Below are 21,316 nucleotides of genomic sequence, written 5' to 3' on the forward strand. Positions count from 1 at the left end.
GCGAGACGTGGGGGGACAGCGCGCCATATCAACATTGTTCGGGTCAGGTATGAAGATAGACGCAAACCGCGCATGCTCGCCGAAGGCCCGCCTCGCGACCGCAACTTGTTGATTGTTCGCTCACTTCACGCCAGTCTGCCGCGAACGATGCGCCGAGCGGTCGTGTCTCGCGTTACCTCTCTCGCCGCTCCGAACTTCGAAATAACCTTACGAAAATATGTGAAGTTTTCAAACAAAAATCTGTATAGAACCACCGTGCCAGACGTAACCCATAGTGTTTAGTTTAGCTTTAACGTAACGAATAACTAGTTTTAAGTCATCGTAACTTAATAGGCTTACTCGTCTTACCTGCCCACGAGTCGCGCGAAGCGGTTACCTTATCGAAGAAACGAACATTTTTCAAATGGATGTGCGTTCGAGTTCTGTGATAGTGTGCGTGTTTTGTGTGATTATAAGACAGTGAGTGCGTGCCGTGTGACAAGTTGCTGTGACGTGTTTGAAATTGTAATAAAGTTGAATCAAGAAAGATGGTGCGCGGGGGTCTCGCCGCGCTGCTGGTTGCCGGGTTGGCGATGGCGTCGGCGGAATTCACAAAAGGTAAAAACTGCTTTCCTACCTGTGCACGCGCAGCTTGTCCCGCGCTTTTGTTCTATCGCCTTTTGTTCTCGGGACGTTTATGAATTCATGGTAGTTAAGTTATAGGTACGAGGCTAAGCCGCGACACCGTTCAGGTGAACACGTGTGGTTATTGGCAAAACGCGTCTGTCTCTCAGTAGGTAGGGGTCACGCCTTTAAATCCGCTCATGTCGGAGTAGGTAACAAAAGTTCATTGCACTCAAAACGTAAGTTCACGACATTGCACTCGTTAAATTAATTGGGTAAGGTAGGATACAAAAACTCGTTACCTATCTAAATTCATTGAAGAATTTAATGTTATTGTTTGAAGCATTAACTAAGATTACCTGTTAATGATTTTATAACACGCGAGTAGATAACAGATGAGATCTAATTACGCTTCCTAACTCAATATCCTCCTTTCCACCGTAAATTCTAAGTTATTATTTCCTGTTCCAAGTAAACGATGTAAAGTGACTAACCGGAATGTTTCCCAGACCTGTCTCCTTATCAACACACTGATAACGGCTGATAACCGTACACACCTAGTCGATGCAGTCGTTAAAATGACTCAACTTGTATAAATCAATCGATTTTAGTTTATTTTATTCTGTTATCCGTAACCAACCCGGTACCTATCTAAGAACAAATAAAAACAGACATTAAGATTGAGAAAACCTCCTTTTATGAAGTTGGTTAAAAATGTGAGTGAGACTGAAAACATCGTCGAAGTAAAGACTGTGTGCGAGAGTTACAGACGTAGAATTAAAATAATGATGACTAATTTAATTGATTACTAATGAATGACTGGTACCTAATTCACCCACTTCTCATCTAACTACTCAATGTGTAGGTTAAGTAAAACATTTATTATTTGGATACCTATGCTGTGTTAGTAGAGATGCAGTCAGTCCAAGTAATTTTGATAGGCCTTAGTATGAATATCTTCATAAGTTATAATTCTTTGATCATAACTTCCCCTTCTCCAAATTATTCCGATCTTACAAAAAAAGAATTGATCATCAATTTCGTTAGCCCTATAAAAATACCTATTTAGGTATTCAATACTATCGAATCTTCGTGTAACTGACTGATCGTTACTTATTATTTAATTAAAGGACGATAGTAACAAGGAACTGTGTAACAGAAGTGCTATCCTTACACCTGGGATTCCGTGAACCATTATATTTTATTGTATTGACGTATAATAATTACTTCTGAGAAAAGTACTGAACTAGAACTATTGTGCGGACATGCTCACATTCCATAAAAAATCTCGCGGTTGATTAACAGGGTTACCTCCGCCATATCGAATACCAATCATCAGCAACGTTCGATCATTGAACGTTCGATGTTTTGACTTTTCGATGTATAAATAGTGTTCGATATTTTGATTTTCGATCAATAGGGATGTTTCCTGGTAAAAAAGCATGAGTTTGAATTAGTCCGTCGGTTAACTTATCAAAAAATACTCGACACGTATTTTTCACTTTTTCAAACTAATGAAACTTGAAAGAGTTAAAGCTAGCCAAAGTTCAAAAGAAGATGCCCGTGACGTCAAGGCGTGCTTATAAGTGTAGCATTTTGTGACGTCACACGGAACTTCAACGCATCATAACTTCGTTATTACTTGCTTGAATGACAAATAAAAATATACGTGTCCAATATTTTTTGATAATGTAATTGACGGGACTAAAAGATTTTTTTTAGGAAACTAGCCTATTGGTATTCGATATGGTGGAGGTAACCCTGATTAACAGGAGCCCCATGTTTACCGACACCTTGTTCTGTTATTATAACTAATTAGCAAGCAAACGCTTTTTTCTAGAGGCTGTTATAATTTTCCGCAGATTAAATAAACTTAGGTTTCGTAATTATGGTAAAATATGTCCTGTTCCGCTTCCCTGTTTTCTTAGACTAAAATATGAAAGATAATTATCAACAAGCTTGGTATTAATTATACTTAGACCTTAATTGAAAATGCTGAGACTTTGTGAGTTCAAATCTTCTTGGGTGGATTCGACCAAAAGTAAATATTAATCTCAGAATAAATCGTCAGTTTTGACATATTTCCCATACTGAAAGTGCTGAAACTGTCAATGTGCCAGTTATTAGGTTAAGGTTAGGTACCAGGAATTATTCTCAGATAAAAAAAGTTTGTTCGAATCTAGCCTGCCTTATTCAGGTATCTCAAAGTTTTATCCTGTTACACTTTTATCTCTAATGAATCTGTGTAGAATGGTGGAGACCACATCACACTGTATATTTTTGTTGCAAAATAGCACTAATTACAATAACAAAAGATACTTCAGAGTTAAGCTTGATGTGCTATCATCCGTATATCCAACCCTGACTTATAAATAAATTACAGTGATCACTTATCTAATGCACACAATAACTAATTTTTGATTAACTGAAGCAAAACATCTATCTCCGTCCAAGAAAATGGCAAATGTTTGTATGTGTATAGAATTTTCCGCACGATTTCATTCCATTATTCATCTAATTAAATTCCAGACAGGATTGGGATAACCTACTGTCTAGCTCTAGGACTAGGAGAAAGGACTAGGTAGATCAGGTTTCGACGTGCCTAACCTAGTTTAATAGAATCGAATCTAATAGAATCGAATCTATACTTCTATACTAATATTATAAATGCGAAAGTAACTCTGTCTGTCTGTCTGTCGTGCTTTCGCCTAAACCACTGAACCGATTTTGATGAAATTTGGCATAGAGTAAGTTTGAGTCCCGGGAAAGGACGTAGGATAGTTTTTATCCCGGTTTTTGAAACAGGGACGAGCGCGATTAAGGTTTTCTGTGACACAAAATTCCACGCGGGCGAAGCCGCGGCCGGAAAGCTAGTCTAAAATAGATTTAAAAGCTAGGTTGAAGGTGATTATTATTTAAAGTTTCGGCTCCTCAAGTTCAAGGATTTGTTCAGAAATTATTCGTTACATTTACGTTGACGACGTCATGTTGTTATTGATTCAGTGTCCATTTTGCTAAGAAAAAATTTCAATTTCATAAAGTCCTACAATGAATGTTGTATTGATTGTTCTTGAGTAAGAATTACATTTACAGTTATGAAAATAATACCATATCGCAGTTTTCTATCTTCTTTCTCCGCATTCATAACCATAAATAATGATAAAATCATTTTGACGCATATTCTTCATAACGTATCAGATTTATCACTGTAGCTTCTGCAGCTAATAAAAAAAAAAGAAAATTCTTTGGAGATCGCGATATGACTAAGATTATGACAGAGAAAAAACTTCTAGCTTATAAACTTCGTTTTTACACTTTCTGACATCTTGATACTTTGTTTCTCTCGATGCAAATGCCGTTATGAAACATCAAAGACCAAACTAAAATAGGTTTTACCTTGTGTCTGTAGATTGTCGATTGAGTCATTATTTACCTCGGTGAAAGGTAATCGTGACATTATAACCTATTGTTTCCTTACACTATAAGTTGCCGGTTGAATGACTTTTGGGAAACCGCAAAATATTGTTAAAAGATCCTCAGGCGTTTTTAAAGCATTAGTTTCCCGATTGGTATAGAAATTTTCACCAGTCGCTTAGGAATTTATATTTAGGCTATACGTGCAATTTCACATGCTTCCTGTCCAAGACTATAAAATTACACTGTATTAATCTGTGTTTAGACGTGATCTGAGACTAATAAGAATTTCTGAAACAAGTCTGTGTCAAATGTTGTGAATTTGTGACTCAACCAATCACAAAATGCTTAAGTTTGAATTCCGTTTTGAGCTGCATTCGTGGCTGCATTTCATAATAGGCGTCGTATGGAACTCAGCCATAAAGGTGCAATACCAAAGTCATCATCATTTCAGCCATAGGATGTCCACTGCTGAACATAGGCCTCCGACAATAATTTCTGTGTCCAATACTAAATAATATTTTCACACGACGATGTTATTTATCTATGATAAAGTATGCTAACACAGAACGGAAGTGAGCACCCGAATGTACCTACATTTCGTAGAGAAATATCGCGAGACCCGAGTATCGAGCAACGGGAGGGAATATCAAATACCTAACAATTACGTAACTCAGGCTGGAACCACGCTGGGATGGAGTAAATTTTGGTATTTCAGAGGAACACGGTTTAGCTACATGTCGTGATTATCTATCTAATACCTATATTATAAAAGCGAAAGGTCACTGACTGACTCACTTACTCATCACGAAATATCAGAAACTACAAGTGCTAGAAGTCTTAACTTTTGCATGGGGGTTCCTCCTTTTAGAACGTAGGTGCTCACTAAGACGGGATTTTCCAAAATTCAACCCCAAAAGGGGTAAATCGGGGTCCACGCGTACGAAGTCGCGGGCGTCCGCTAGTTATCAAAGTGCATAAATACGATAGTGCAAAAGGACATTGTCAGAAACCGCCTAAAAAACCGCCCAAAAACATTAACCCATCATAATTATCCTGCTTTCGCCTCCGAGATTTATTTTACCATGTAGTACCCCTGTACGACAACCCAATCCGCACACAATATTCAGCGTAGTAGTATTAAAAAACAAAAGAGCGGGCAACCCCACCCCTACCACGCTGTGGGCTCGGTGTCCGAGCGGTCTCATTCCTTTGTGCGCACGCGCAACGACCGCACGCAGTATAAGAAAAATGCTTAAGTGACGTCACCAGGACGTTTTTACCGACAAAAAACGTAATTATTTTAAGTTGTGCAGTGTAGTGACGAGAATTAGACCCAACAAAAGGTTGGTTGTAACAACTATTTTGTGCAAGTGCTCGTACATTTTTATTATAAGCGTTGTGACACGACGCGTAACTTTGACCCATTTTTAGCTCCAAGTTAACGCGCGATGTTAACCAGTAGCCATTTTTTTGCTCCGAGGTAATGCGAGATGTTACCCAGTAGCCATTNTGTTTATTTACGTGCAATATGTGGGCATATTGTAAAAGTGGAATGCCGAGTTGTATTTCTAAAACTTGTTCTATTATTTTATACTATTTGGCTGCGACTCGGCGTGACGACAATACAAAACATTTTTCGCGAATCGGTGTTCATACATTCACACAATACATTAGACGCCATGTTGTCATAAACGACATATTATAAAATCGCTGTGATTTAATATTCTTAATCATTAATTTTATGGCAAGTGTCCATCAGGAATCATTGTTCTTACACACAGAATCGTATTATTACGCTTTCGGGTAGTAATATGTCAAAATTGTTGGTTCTTTAGGCGAACAATGTATGGAGAACGAACATTGTCCTTTACTTCCTTATCTCGTGCAGAAAAATTCGGAAGCAATTCTATCCACTTCTCGTTCTGAATGAGTTCAATGAACTTTTATCATTTGCACCCTCTTTTGTTACGGAGTTTTCAACAAGTCTGCGAATGGAAGAAAATATTTTTTAAACATGGCAACCTACATTCAGAAGTTGTGTTCCCTTGAGTTTTGAACTGTCGAGGTTGCCAGTACTTAAATAGGTTAGACCTTCATTTCCCAGTCATATTTGGGGGAGTTACTACGGGACTTGATGAGATAACGTCATTATTTCGAAGTGCAAATTGTTCAATGAAAAGTTCTGAATGTAAAACAGTTACCTTGTCGCTTGTACGAATAAAAATATTTACCCGATTGCGCCAGAAGGAGGGGTTTGTTACAATAATCTAACTTCACCACATTTTGGTCGAGCTAATGAAAGTAAGCACCAATTAAACCTAAATATAGGTATCCGATAAATTAAAGAGACCTCAGGATCAATGCTAATTGGGATTACACAAATATTTTCCCCTTACTGGATTCGAACCTGCGACTGTTGGTTTCATAATCCGGCTCATGAACTCTTCCACCAATAACAAAATATTTATGGAATCTGTAATTTCGTAAATCTCATCCGTAACTCATTTACAATAGTTGCGTCTATGTAATACATCATATCAGAAAGTAGGTAAACAAAATTACATACATTCAAAGAAATAGAAAATTCAAAATAAACAAGGTTAATGCTCAAAGTTTAAACTTTGATGTTAACGACGATCTTAACCATATTAAGAACGGCTAAGTCCGTTGATGGTGCTTACAGAATTCTCTTTTCTGCTTCAACTTGCATATTTGATGCATCTCAGAATAGAATTGTAGAAAGGTATGCGCTATTTTCATTTATTTCAGAATACATGGTGCAGTACAGTAATAACGAGACCAAATAAGCGACTCTAAAGGCACCTTATTATAGACTTTAAGACTTGCTTAAGCCATATACAGAACAACGCAAGCCCCAGGGACGCAAGTCTAACTCGGAAAGATCATCTGGCGCATTGGTTCCCAAAGTGGGGGGCGCAAAGACCTTTAAAGGGGGGCGCGGGCCATCTGTGTACTAAGTATAAAAAACCTGCGACCGCTGAGAGAATGCATTCCAGACTGCTCGATCCGCTCACACCTCCCGCGATTCGGCCAGTATAACCGCAAGGTTGGTATGGCCATGGGTGGTGGTGGGTTGCTCGATACGACCAACAAATAATCTTGACTGGAGGAGAGTTGGCGCGGAATTTTTTGTATGGTCGAAAGGGGGCGCGTCTTAAATAAGTTTGGGCACCAGTGATCTAGAGTTTTCTATAACTCGGCAAAAGGCAGAGCATGTATTGAAAAGTTAAACTAAAACGAAATAGCGCAAGTTTCGGAATGAAGATTTCATTTTTGATGGCATTCGTCCGGCGACTTCAATTGGAATTTCTTGGCTTATGAATTGTTATTTTATTCAATTAGGACTTCGAGTTTGTTCTAGCAAAACAGTTTTACTGTTTTAACAGGGTTGTCACTGCTGTCAGGTGTGTGATAAAACCGGACAGGTTTTTATATGGTGCCCGATAAAATCAGATAGCCAGTACATTATTTAACTACATTACATTAAAATTTTGACGTATTATTGGCTGATCATTTCGGTTCGGTTTGAAGAACTGACAACCCTAGCCGTGTGTAGAAAGGTCTGGAATGTTTCCTTGCTTGAATTTAAAAACACGTCTATTTTATCATGAGAGAATTTGCGAAATGATAACAAAAACATCAGACTCATTTGAACGTGCAAAAAACACTGCCACGCCTTCCGCGTTGAAGTTGGAACAAACAAAACCCGCGTCTATGTGAAATGTTAATAAACACAAAATGAGCAGACGTAATTAGAATTACCAGCAGACTGATTACATAATCAAACCGAGACCAGCGCTTGAGCTAGCGCCATTTCATACACGACCCTCCTCGTAACCCGAGCGACCAATAATAATTTCCTGTCCCTCACACAATAAGTCATTCATTAACCTTAATTTATGCTCCTTGCACTCACCTACCACGGGCAATTTAAAAAGCATAACTCGTGTTTCCCTCATTGTTCGCGATTCGTTGCCGAGTGCGCCCCGGTGGGTTTTAAAGCCGGCGAATTAAAGCGGCAGTGTAAATAAAATTGTAGTCTTTACGAGAGCTCGTGTGTGCATTGCACGTATGCGGCTTCTGTGACATGGCGGCGTGGTGACGTCACCGCGCGGCTATTCGATGACGGTTGGCCACCGTTTTATCCTACAAAGGTTGTAAAAATACGGGTAATCACCACGTGTTTGATGATTAATGGAGACGCAATGTCAAGTTTGGACGCCTTGATCAATCTTTTTTAAGGTTCCTTAGCCAAAAAAATATGCTTCTGCTGTCAATCTGTCAGCGGGCTGAATAATAGTCTTAAATCTTAATAGGTACAGATTACACAAAAATTATCTATAAGGATTAAAGGGTTTACAACAGAAGGGATTTATGGAAGTATTTAATCGAATTAGAATCAACGTACGATCTTATTGTGACGGTTGAACCCTTCATTTTCATTCAGACTTGTATGATTTGGGAAATAATGTTGACCAGATAAATACATTAGACCTTTATTACCCAAGTTGTCTGCCGTGACCCTTGTGTTCGGATATTGAACCCGGAAGTTTTGAGGAAAGGTATTCTGGTTTGGTCACTCTCGAGGGACGTCAAACAATTGTGTTGAGTTATGAAAAGAAAATAACCCCAAGGATGGGGCTGGTTAAACCTGTAGTAGGGTAGTATTACATTAATCCATCCATTTTAGAAATAAAATCGTGGCCGAAGTTCGAATTCGCCGTGAGAAAGCCGAATTCGAATGCGTGTGACTCATGTGCAGACTAAAAAACTAAAAATGCTTAAAACTGTGGGATCTTACGTAGTAGCTGTAATAGAGGCTATTTTGCAACTATACTCTGATGTGGCCGACTGTACGTACCGAACGAAAGGTGTGTCAGCGGCCAGGTATTCGAAACATTGAAATGCGCGAGCGTCGATATTAACCTTACCGATAACGATGCTCCGTGATCGCGACTGGATACCCATTATCGATTCCCTGATAACGAAACTAGTCCGACTCGATTGTGCAGCATGCTATGAAACTATCGAATTACGTGTTCCAAGTCACGCGATCAACTTTTTCAAATCGCGATGATTTACAAATTTCCCTGGCTCTAATTCAGCAGTAATTGCCCAAAGCTCGCTCGTCAAGTTTAATTGTGCGGTTGGCCTGTTTGGTTAATTTCAATGTCCCGTATTTCGATGCCGGAACACAAGCGTTTTCCCTTTTCATTGCTGCCTAACTTCGCCATATTCCAAACAAAAGCAAACACAGTTCTCGATGTTACACCCAAAGGAATCTTAGAGCCAAATGGCAATTTAATGGTAGCCATAACAACTTCTTGACTAACTTTCAAACATCTGCAGACCCGTACAGAAACTTCGGCTCTATAAAATAATTTTGCTCCGTATCAAATATTATGAGAACGGGTGTTTTGAGTAAGCAAATAATAATATAATAATATGAAGCAGTCTTCTTTCTATCATGCATGTAGGTCAAAAATAACTCTAGTTATAGAGTTTACGAGCCGCCATAAAACGAAAAACTATATGACTCAATCGAATCGGCAATCATGTTGATTCAAACTTAATATTACACTAGATTTGCGTTACCCATCTCTGCATCCAAACCAGAGCAGTCGTTAATTCTTTGGATTCAAAAATTGAGGATTGTAATATGTCACCGTAAAATTGTGAATTCCGTCAGATTATAATCTGACGTAGTTAAATTACAATCTAACCTAACCTAACCCACTGTTAGTTTACAATCTAACACGTTATATTATAAACTGACAGAGTTCACAATTTCACGTTGACATAATTTAATTATATGTTATATCGCAATTTCGTTTCGCATCGAAAACTGTCCCCAGCAGCGCATCGTTTGCCGAGGTAAGTAAGTATCGACAGAAAGTAATTCGATCATGCCCGCCTTGGCAGCCGCTGTCAAGCTAAGTAGGCATCTAATGGAAATCCTATGTTCCACTCTCTGAGTAGATGGAACACAGATCCTTTACATGCCTGATATTTTTAGCAACACGCTCGGATTGTCAGCCTGCGCCGAAGCTGTAGTGAAACGACAGTGAGTGGCAAACAAACGTACTGAATTAATTAATGATTATATTTACAGACTACAGAATTCGATCATTGAGGAGAAAATAGAGATTTAAGCTTAATTATTTAAGCCCTGTCTTTCAAATCAACGGTGACGTGACAACGTGATTTCCACGGATTAAAAGCTATTATTACTCATTCATAAATTTTTATATCGTTTCCATTTTTTATTTCATTTTTATTAGTACATCTATTGAGTACGTACGTAAATTCTTAAAAAATCAGTCATTGGATCAACCGTTTACTTTAGTATTCTCAAATAACTGTTTACACTGCGCCCGTCCCATAAAACTATCTGTCCAAAACTACCATTTATCAGAATCACGTCGTTTAGTTCCACCGCCAAAATATGGTAGTGGAACTAAAATGTATCTTTATCACAGAAATAATGGGTCTTTAAGTTCCAAAACAATCCGACTCACGACTAAACTCCGTCATGAACTCGTGAATATATTTGTATTCGTTTATGAATACAAAAACAGTTTTAAGGCGATTATCTCCATTTTGCAAGAAATAAAGTATAAAATAAAACGCACATTCTCTTTAGTGTTTCATAAACAGTGCACCTGCAGAGATTCTAATCGGGCTTAAAAAAATCGCTTCAAATTATAACGTAATGTTTTCCCATTCCCTCAATGGGCTCGGGTCGTTACATTTAACTGCCTCGAGGTCGTTAGGAGAGAGAAAAACGCTAAGAGAAAAGGGGATGTTATATCCGATTCGATAAAGTAAACTGCTACCTGTAGAGTCTCGCTTCTATTACTTAATTTAAAAGCACTCCAGCAAAAAATGCTTTGCCAGAGATCGGACAAAACATGTTTTGGTAAAGGGAATGGTTAAATGCTTTCATTGACTCAGAGCACACTTGATTTAAGGAGTTCTGAGTGTACTTTTACAAGATTTTGTAAAAGAAAAATACAATTTGTTTTTTGAAGTATGATATACTAGTTGACCCGACGAATTTCATTCATACCGCCTATGTTCATCAGAAATGATGTAGGAGTCTAATCAAATGGTGAAAGAATTTTTCAAATCGGTCCAGTTGTTTCGAAGCCTATTCAAATCAAACAATGAAGTCTTTCCTCTTATAATATTAGTTTAGATGATATGCGCACACACACATAACATCAAGAAAACAAAAGACAGTGCGGATACCTAACAAGGCTAATTGTGAAACGTCACCACAGATTATTAACCACATTTATAACAACAATACGTTGGCGGTGTCACAGGAACAAGAGTAATTAAGCTCAGCGGATAGTACAATAGATCCCCATTACAGGTACATCGGCAGTATTTGCCCCTGAGGGGCAATATTGTGGGTAATAATCCACCACTGACGGAAACCCTCCGAAGGGTACCTTGATGATATTGTCATTGTCGCGGTAGGAATTACATTCCATTTGTTGTTTCCTCATTTCTTTCCGTTAAACGATTTTTCTTTTTCCTTGTTTTTATACAGTTTAATTATAAAACAAGTAGCGATTAACAAAAAAGATCGAGTCTCTATTAATATTTTTTGCGAATTTTAATTAAATTTCTGCTCCGCGATTCTAAACCAAGTTCATTCAATTTTCCGATCAATTTAGTATGCAGCTCGTGGCGGAGTCGTTAGCGACTAGTGTACGTCATTGAGTACACCAACGTTTAATGTTTGCCAGAATCCAAATAGATAAGGGAACAAATAGTTGTGGTGGCATCCTAATTAAATTTGATTGTTTCTGCTCCAGATCACGTTCAAAATTCTATTTATATATGACTAGCTGACCCGGCGAACTTTGTTCCGCCTTAATGGCAATAAATAAGCTGACTTTTTTTTTATTTCGAACGGGATAAAAAGTATCCTATGTCCTTCTCCTGGCTCTAAACTACCTCCCTGACAATTTTCAGCTAAATCGGTTCAGCCGTTCTTGAGTTATAAGCGAAGTAACTAACACGACTTTCTTTTATATACAGTGTGTCCGGGCTTGTAGTGATCAAACTTTAAGGGCGTAATCTATGGACAATTTTATCGATGAAAATACTACAAATTTGGGGCTTGACCCATTTCTCGCAAAATTACGAGGATTTAAGTTTTTAATTTTTAGTTTTCACCTCTTCCTTCAAAAACAAGTGAAAGCGTGGGTAGCTTAACACTAATAAGCAAAAATTTTATATCATGCGATAGCCAATAAAATTATCTATTAGCAGAAGTAGAAAACAGATACAAGTTTCATACATTTTAAGGGAGTAAGAATGGATTTAATTAGAAAAAAACATGACTTTTTTCACTTCTTTTTCAGTTATTTTCCAACACAAGAAAAACCAGGTCGTTAAGGTATGTTTTATTTGCATTGTATTATTAGTATTTGAGCTATTCTACAAAACGAATGTAAATTTATTAGTCTACGTCTATTAGTTTCGACGTAATTGTTGAACAAAGATACCCCTTCCCAGCGGTTTCCATAGTAATCGGAATAGGTTGTGTGATTCTTTCAGGCAGTGCATTTTCGCATGTCGCGTGCGCTATGGAAACCGCTGGGAAGGGGTATCTTTGTTCAACAATTACGTCGAAACTAATAGACGTAGACTAATAAATTTCCATTCGTTTTGTAGAATAGCTCAAATACTAATAATACAATGCAAATAAAACATACCTTAACGACCTGGTTTTTCTTGTGTTGGAAAATAACTGAAAAAGAAGTGAAAAAAGTCATGTTTTTTTCTAATTAAATCCATTCTTACTCCCTTAAAATGTATGAAACTTGTATCTGTTTTCTACTTCTGCTAATAGATAATTTTATTGGCTATCGCATGATATAAAATTTTTGCTTATTAGTGTTAAGCTACCTACGCTTTCATTTGTTTTTGAAGGAAGAGGTGAAAACTAAAAATTAAAAACTTAAATCCTCGTAATTTTGCGAGAAATGGGTCAAGCCCCAAATTTGTAGTATTTTCATCGATAAAATTGTCCATAGATTACGCCCTTAAAGTTTGATCACTACAAGCCCGGACACACTGTATATAGACTAGCTGACCCGGCGAACTTTGTTCCGCCTTAATGGCAATAAATAACGGGATAAAAAGTATCCTATGTCCTTCTCCTGGCTCTATACTACCTCCCTGACAATTTTCAGCTAAATCGGTTCAGCCGTTCTTGAGTTATAAGCGAAGTAACTAACACGACTTTCTTTTATATATATAGATTTAAGTGCTCGTGCACTTAAGTACTTAAAGTCGATTAACTGTAAGCAAAAAATATGGTTAACATACAGGGAAAAACATCAAAAAGCAGCTTTTTATAAAAGGATCATGTAAAAGAATATAATTGATTGTCTGCAACTCTTTCCCTTGGGTATAAAACGTGGAAAATTAATTCTGCTTTAAGTGTTGTACTTTTTTTTCATTGTTAACGTTTAGTAGTTGATTTTTATGGAATACTAGGTTCTGCCCGTTTACTTATGCCGTTTTCGGAGACCAAAAACAAGATTATGAAATCTACCAAAAAAGAGAACAGTTACTCTAGATTGGATATTTTGGAATGAGGTTTCTATAAAATTAGGTTTCCATTTTGTAAGTGGAAAAGTTGGGTTTGGTCTGGTAGAAGTTGGTATTACGTTCGGTCGCCGGATTGTCTTCCGGTGATTTCAATCGCTTTCGCTTCTTAGGTACAATGGCGGCTTGATATAAAATCACAGGCGGAAGGACCGTCGTAAAATTGTGGATTTTATTCCAAAGTTCTGTTCGCTTTGTCCGTGTGGAATTAGGAGCTTCTCATTTTTCTATGTGGAACCCCAATTATTTTTCTTTAATAAAAACGTTAGTTTACTTCTTATAACATCAGCTATCTTCCAGTTCAGCCCCTTCAAAATTGGTTTAGCGATTTTGAAGATAACTTAAGAGAAACAGACAGTAAGCAAATTAATGGATACCATAGTCACCAAACATACGCTTTATTTATTTGTAAATCCGCCATCATATTAAATCCGTAACTCGTTTTAGAACGATGATAATAAAATAAATATACTCGTACTGTCCTTGGCAAGATATCTGTTTATCTTGCTGATACACATAATTATCGGAAATTTTGAAGTCGAAGACCGACTAGCATTGACAATGACCTACATCCTTGAGTTGTTAACAAACCTACGAGTATCTTTGATTTCAAAGAAAAATAATATAACAAATTCTCTTGATTTTTAATGTGACTCACATCTATTGATTTGATATCCATTGTGTTTATTTTCTGACCAGTTCTAGAGATGAACACAATATGACCTTGCACATTAATAATGTCACTTTATTATTTTAATCTAATCCGTTTTTTACGCATCATGAGTCACAAAGATTGATCATTGATTTCTTAGGCCCGGTTTTTTGATTCGTAGTTAAAATAACCAATGGTCAAATTTGACAGATGTCAAATGACAAGTGGTTAAATATCAGAGAAAAATGTTTTCAAAACAATGGTTAGCTTGACTTTTAGTACATTTTTTAACTATTTGTTTACATTTTGTTAATATTTAACCATTAGTAGCAAAATTTAACAATTAGTTATTTTAACTAAGAATCAAAAAACTGGGCCTAAGCGAACCATTATTTAAATTTTGACGACCACTAGGTTAAGTTGTGGTTAAGATTTATTTTTTACTTCTTTTCCATGCATTTTTTGTTGTCCTTCAACAAAAAGTCAAACATGGCGCAAATGATTTGCCGTTTTCACGTTTCACGTTGTCCGTCGGACTTGGGACTGAAGGGTGCTCATAACGAGTGTCATGGATGGAGGGCTATTACCCAGAGCAGATGATTGCTTATTGTTGCCCGCCACAATGGCCAATCAATGCAAATTGCTGTACAAGCCAAGACTTCCAAAGTCTGATTCAGTTTTAATCACGGAAACTTTGGATTTTTTTTGAGTGACTCATGAGGGACTTTGTACAGGGTGTCTTAAAATTAGTACGTCACTGGCACCAAAGGTAGATGAGCCTAAGACGCATAGAAAAAATATATTTCTATTTTTTCAAAACTCATCAACCTCATCATTAACTTTTCTATGGACTTTAATAACGAAAATTGGTCTTATCTCAAAACTTTTGAGACAGACATGTTAGGATTTTTCGATGCGTCTTATCCACAGCCAGTGTCAGTGTGACTTGCTAATTTCGGGACACCCTGTATTTATATTCAACACATACTCATCAGCAATGAAAATTACATCTCATTAGTTTTATTAACAATCCAAATTGATTTCGCAAATGGTCTAATAAAAACATGGCTGCATTAATTCAGTTCACGGCGGCTATTACCATCGAATTCTCCGTTCCCTCAATTCGGATATTCTTCCCATTGCCCATAAATATAGCGCCATTAAAAAGCTAAGCGGCCGAGAAGGCGGGCTGCTTAAATATACTTTGCACGAATGTGTAAATTGATATAAATACTTCTTTGAAATCTACCTTCTGCGAGGGCTCGAGGCAAGAGTGTTTCATCGGCTTACTACAATATATTTATGTCTGTGTCTAATGCGAGAATCGTTTGTATTGTAAGTTAGGAAAAAAACAACCCTTTATTTTTTTTGTTTGATTCTTTCCATTTGGAAGAAAGCAAAAGCATACGTCATACAGCCAAGTCAACACATTTGTTTGTATGTGTCCTGTTTTTTTAAATTGAGTAGCTTACTACTAGTAACTTAGTACTAGGAATTCAGAATTTTTAGACATCAAACTTAGGCTCAATAAAACTATTTCTTGGCGAATTTTTAAACCATTACGAAGTAAACCTTTTCTCTTTGTTGTCTCTCGTAAACAAAGAAAGAGACAGTCAATGGCGCTAGACTTATGAGACTTCATAAAACGTGGTAGTACTGGCCGTGAGTTGTCTGGAAAAGGTTTCGAAGAGATTGTAGTTTATTGTACCGAGTGACCTATCCATTGGCACATAGAACGCACTTATTGATAGTATCTCTATCAAACCAGCAAAATACTTGAATCATTTGAAATTCCATTAAAACACATTAGTGTCATTTTAAAATCATAGCGGTTTTCTTTATGACGGTCAAAATATATGACCATAAAATACGTTTCATATTACCACCGAAAACAATCCATTGCTTTTAGCGGATTGGGTTCTACATACCTAGCGGGTTGCGGCGGATGGTCATTCTGGTTTGGGCCGCTTCGTGACTAGAAGGCGAATCGTGCTGGTCCTTCGTGCCGGATAATGTGTTTTTTATAACAATGGCGCCGTTCTCTGTAAGTTATCTAGTTATTATAGTCAATGAAAGTATACTTTCACATTCTGAGCTCGATGTTATTGTGTTGAATGTTGTAAAAAATATAATTCCGTTTTAATTAATTCTAAAATCAACTAGGAAGTTTTCCGGGAACATTCTCTCGAAATTTTCACAAGGAATGTAATTCAAAGCGCTTGTAATAAGTGTTTGGTCTCGCGACTTTCCTCAAAATCCCTAGGGATCAAGTGTCTATTACGCGGCCTACGCTGCGTCGGTATTTTGATATTGTGGATTTGGCTTTATCTCTCTTTTTATTATTTCAGGTAAGACAAAGAGAGCTGATGACGGCGTTGGAGATGAGTCCGCTGAACCGTTCGCTCGTAAACTCGTAAAGTTCGGAAATCGGAAAATTGCCGATTACTGGCTACAAATATGGCTAATAACTTCTTCGGGATGGATCGTAAAGAGTTTAATAGTAGTATTATTCAGTCAGTAAAGACAATACAGTCGTAGTCACTGTAATGTGTGTGTCTTACAAGTATTTTGTAATTAATTGGAGGCGTTTGGCAGAAAATAGCGCTTAGTTAGTGCTAGCACAGAATAATAATAAGTACTACGTACAGAAGTTTTACTTCGCGAAGGTATTTAAAAAAATGTATGCTCAATGTCATTAACAATATGGTGTAATTTAGCCTGTCTCAAGAGTCAAGCACCATTTTGTTGACAAACGTCAGTGATCGGCACTGCGTCGAAGCTATAGGGCTGACTTCGGTAAAATGATGTGACGTGAGGTGCCAAACTGCGGAAAATGGCGGAGGAAATACATGATTTAGCATGAATTATCATGAATAATATTAACTACTTATTTACCTCTCAGTGTCTTGAGGCAACTTAAAAAAGTACATTCTGTGTTTTTATTATTATTTAGGCAGTTAAATACTGCACAGTATTTAGTACACCATTTTCTTTATTTTCTTCCATCATACGCAAGAATACACGTGCGTGAGTCAATGTTCGCTTCCTGTAGGTGGGCCATCGTGCGTGTTTTGTTTTCGATGTAAACTCGCGGAGATGAACAGGCCTGGTGCTAGTAAGAAAAATGGCGTCCTTTTAGCGGTAAGTGCTGTCACTGTCAAAAAAAAATATGGGAAAACGTCACTTTTGAAGTTTAGCAAGCGTGTCCTCGCCGAAAACAATGCTTGAGTTTCGGCGGTTGCTATTTTGCTAACAATTTCTAACAAGCGCTATTTTTGGCCAAACGCAGCCATTGATAAAAAATAATGTTACACACTGCGTTAATCGCACTCCATAGATTCAGTAACCCTTTCAACAGAATATATGAATTCAACATCCTATTTCTCAATCTAATCTCTTCAGGTTTCATAAATAAAAATATATGGTGAGTAGTAGGTATCCTATTTGTAGCCCATATAATACCTAAAATTTGTTAAAGTGTGTCAAGTCGTCCTAAACTCCTAATTTCCTCTGATTAATTACCACACCACTCAGCTAATAGTCTTCTTCCCGTATCGCCAGCTGCACAGTTTAAGGCTGGGTTGCACCATCTTACTTTAACTTTGACAAACGTCAAAAATCTGTCAAACTCCATACAAAAACCACCGGTTATCGTTATAGTTACCGTTAAAGTTTGGTGGTGCAACGCAGCCTTAGTTTTTATTGCCGCAACGCTCGATTCGAAACAAACGTCCCGCGAAACGAGTGTCAACTCGTTTGTTTAGCTTTTTTAACGCGTGTCTGACACATGTTCGGTACGCGTTATGAAAACGAGCGTCCCTAGGGCTGCCAAGCGACAAGTCCTAAGGCCCGGTCTCCAGCAGGGCGGAACAGTGCGGAGCGGAGCAGAGAAGTTTTTTGAAAAACCAATCAGATTCTATTATTTGCACATCTCCACTCCACTCCGCGTAGGTGGAAATGGATCGAGCGGAGAAGAGTCGGGCCCACTTGCTTTTCAATAGAATTTGTGTGGCGCGGTTTGGAGAAAAGCGAAGCAGTGACAGCTATTGCTATCTATGAAGCTACTACTGACAGCAGCTGAAAGCTACGCACAGCTCACAAATCCCCTCTCGTCTCCGCACCGCTCCGCTCTTCTCCGCTCCGGAATCCAGAAATAGCCTGCCAGCTTTGCCGCACATCTCTCGTCTCCGCACTGCTCCGCCTTGGTGGAAACCGAGTCTTATGAAAGCGAGTGTCCCAGGGCTGCCAAGCGCCAAGCGACAAGTCCTAACTTGGCAACATCCCGCCGCGCAGCCCTGCTTTTGACATGTATAAAACAATGTAGGTTTGCGCGTGACGCCTTCTATTCCACGTTAAACTAAATTGTGTAACGTTCTATCGTTTCTATGGATTGGGGTGACATAAATACCCTGCTGTGATGATAACATTAAAGGAGTTACCTTAAAATGACCTAAATTATTCTAAAATTAAAGTCTGCGTTCTGTTTTTTCGAAATTTCTCGCCTAAACCGCCAAATTAATTTGCCTAAGGGTTGATTCGACCAAACAAGAGTAAATGTTAATCTCAGAATAAATAATGTCAATGTGCGACGAGTTATACCAGGAATTATTCTCGGATAAAAGTGATGGAATCGGACCTAAATAAAATTTCACAGAGAAGAACATTATTATGTCCAAAAAATCTTTGAAATGAAAATGTTATTTATGATTAACACAATTCTCAAGTGACAGGAGATATGAATCAAATTCAAAGTCAAAACTTTATTTGTATTAACGATACAATTGACTTTACTTAGGACAAAATTACAGAATTCACCATTAAAACTAGTTCAAACACCAACAATAGAATTTTCATTCTTAGATTTACGAGTATATTCTATTCTCTACTGAATCACGAATTGCGCAAATGTTTAGTCGTACTCCGATATTAGCTTAAGGGAGTCATTTATCTAGCTTTGATCTCTAAATTAATATGTCAGAACCAAGTTCCAAGCAAATTAAATAAATTTAGCATAACAAACCATTGTTTTGTCGAGTAATTCGCGTGAACAACGCTTTCGAATGAACCAATCGTTGTTAAGGCTAGGATTTACCGCCTCGATGCCGTGCATTCGTTTACCTCAGCCCCCGCACACCTCGCACTGACACTCGCGCTGACATTCGCGCGACGCGATGACGCCACAGTGTAAAAACAAGCCGTAAGTTGGATTAAACCGTAATCTTCAAATAGTNACCTCAAAGATTAATGTATTTCATTTTTTTAATAGGAAATTGTCGTAGTTTTTTAATATCCGGTATCCGGCCGGATAGTGAGCTACTATCCGGTATCCGGCCGGATAGTAAATTTAGGCCGGATATCCGGCCTACCGGATAGTTACCGGATATCCGTTTCATCTCTAATACTCTCATTCGGAATACGGTAAGGCAGCCAACTCTTACATCCCGAACCGGTTTTGGCCAGTAAGTGGAGCGATGCCCTCATTCTGTTCGTGAACATTTGATTTCTTGTCGAGTTATGTTCAATAATACTTGATTGGAATACTGTTAGCTTTAATCACTTCAATCGTCATTGAATTTTAATATGGGAACGCTTACGAGTTGTATTCGATTAGCGCATGTTGTTTTATTTTTTACATTCTTATGTCTTAGTGGCCAGTTATTTTGTTCTTTTTTTTAATGTCTGTGACAAGACTGATTGAAATGGCAATGCCAGATTTTGTATGGAAGGTGGCGTCTTTTTTTTTTCGCGCGGCCATCGACCAAACTTTGTTTTTTGATTACGAAATAGTGTAATAAACCAAACTTACTATGGCATGTATACCTCTAAACTCAGTCTGAACTGAGTTACGAACATTAGAAGTTTGATGATTTTTATACTAGAATTGCTTTTTGCGCGCAAGTTTTGTAAGAAATTGCAACAAAATATTGCGCTATTTTTTTATTGCGCTGATTCTGCTCCATACTGATGTCTGGAGCCTTTAATGGATGGTATTGTTTATTTACACATACAATGTCACTATTTTGTTGCAATTTCTTACAAAACTTGCGCGCAAAAAGCAAANGTTAATTATGAGGTAATAATTATTAATAATATTCCTTAGAACAACGAAATAATTATCGTTTAGTTTGATCCAAGGCTTCTGGGAATCTCACCACCTAACAAATGTAACCTATAGACAACTGGGTTCAACAACAAATGGGTTATAATAATACATATGTCGATTAGTTTATATAATATGTAATTGAAAACACTAAATGGGAATAGTGGGAATAAACACATACTTAGTGATTTACTTAAAAATAAAGTTCCATTTGGGAATCAAACTACTGGATCACAGAGCAGAGACAGTATTATAACGACAATCGTTCAAGTTTAAAAAATATTTTGTCTGTTCCGTCTGATATCAGCGCTCGTGCGCTCTTTTAATTATACTCGTATTTTATCTAAATAACTTAGGACGTAAGATAACGCATTGCATATTCAAACATTCTCACCACTGATAAAGCTAAGCAACAGAAGCGATACAAGTTCATTACGTCACATAATTTGTTCATAAATGGCGGCAAACGAACGGAATGTGTGTAGCGTAACACGTAACGTACCAAGTCGCTAGTGGTCGCAGGCCTGCACCACGAAGCGATATTGTGTTACGTCCCGGGTCATATTTCAACGTAGCACCCCTACGCGGATGCCTCTGACACATTCACTGAATGTGTTATTAAAATTCTGTCAAATATTTGAAATTCTATACAGATTTATGTAAAGCTGAATGTGGTTGTCCGAACCCCAATCCCATGGATTAATTGTTTCAAAATATCACACCCCAATCAAGTGTGTACTTAAATGTATTTTATGAACGCCATGACTCAGGGTCTCAGTTTCCTTAAGGCCAAGAAAATAACGGCACATTTTACTAACAAATAAATTCAAAATGATCGCATTGTATCAGCGATATTATAAATTACTTTGCCCTCTGAAACTATTTATGTCGCG

At 37.6% G+C, this 21,316-nt stretch overlaps 1 protein-coding gene across 1 annotated transcript in view; it reads left to right on the plus strand.

The window, feature by feature from the left end:
* The first annotated feature begins 115 nt into the window (after positions 1 to 115).
* The window catches only part of shg (DE-cadherin), a 340,222-nt gene continuing 319,021 nt past the window's right edge, over positions 116 to 21,316 (plus strand). The window contains exon 1 of the mRNA XM_028318017.1: positions 116 to 597. Within this exon, the coding sequence (XP_028173818.1) occupies positions 528 to 597 (70 nt within the window). The 5' untranslated portion in view covers positions 116 to 527. The remainder of the gene's footprint in view (positions 598 to 21,316) is intronic.

The sequence above is a fragment of the Ostrinia furnacalis genome, unplaced genomic scaffold (genome assembly GCF_004193835.3).
Source record: "Ostrinia furnacalis isolate ACB-3 unplaced genomic scaffold, ASM419383v2 OfSCF6620, whole genome shotgun sequence".
NCBI lineage: Eukaryota > Metazoa > Arthropoda > Insecta > Lepidoptera > Crambidae > Ostrinia > Ostrinia furnacalis.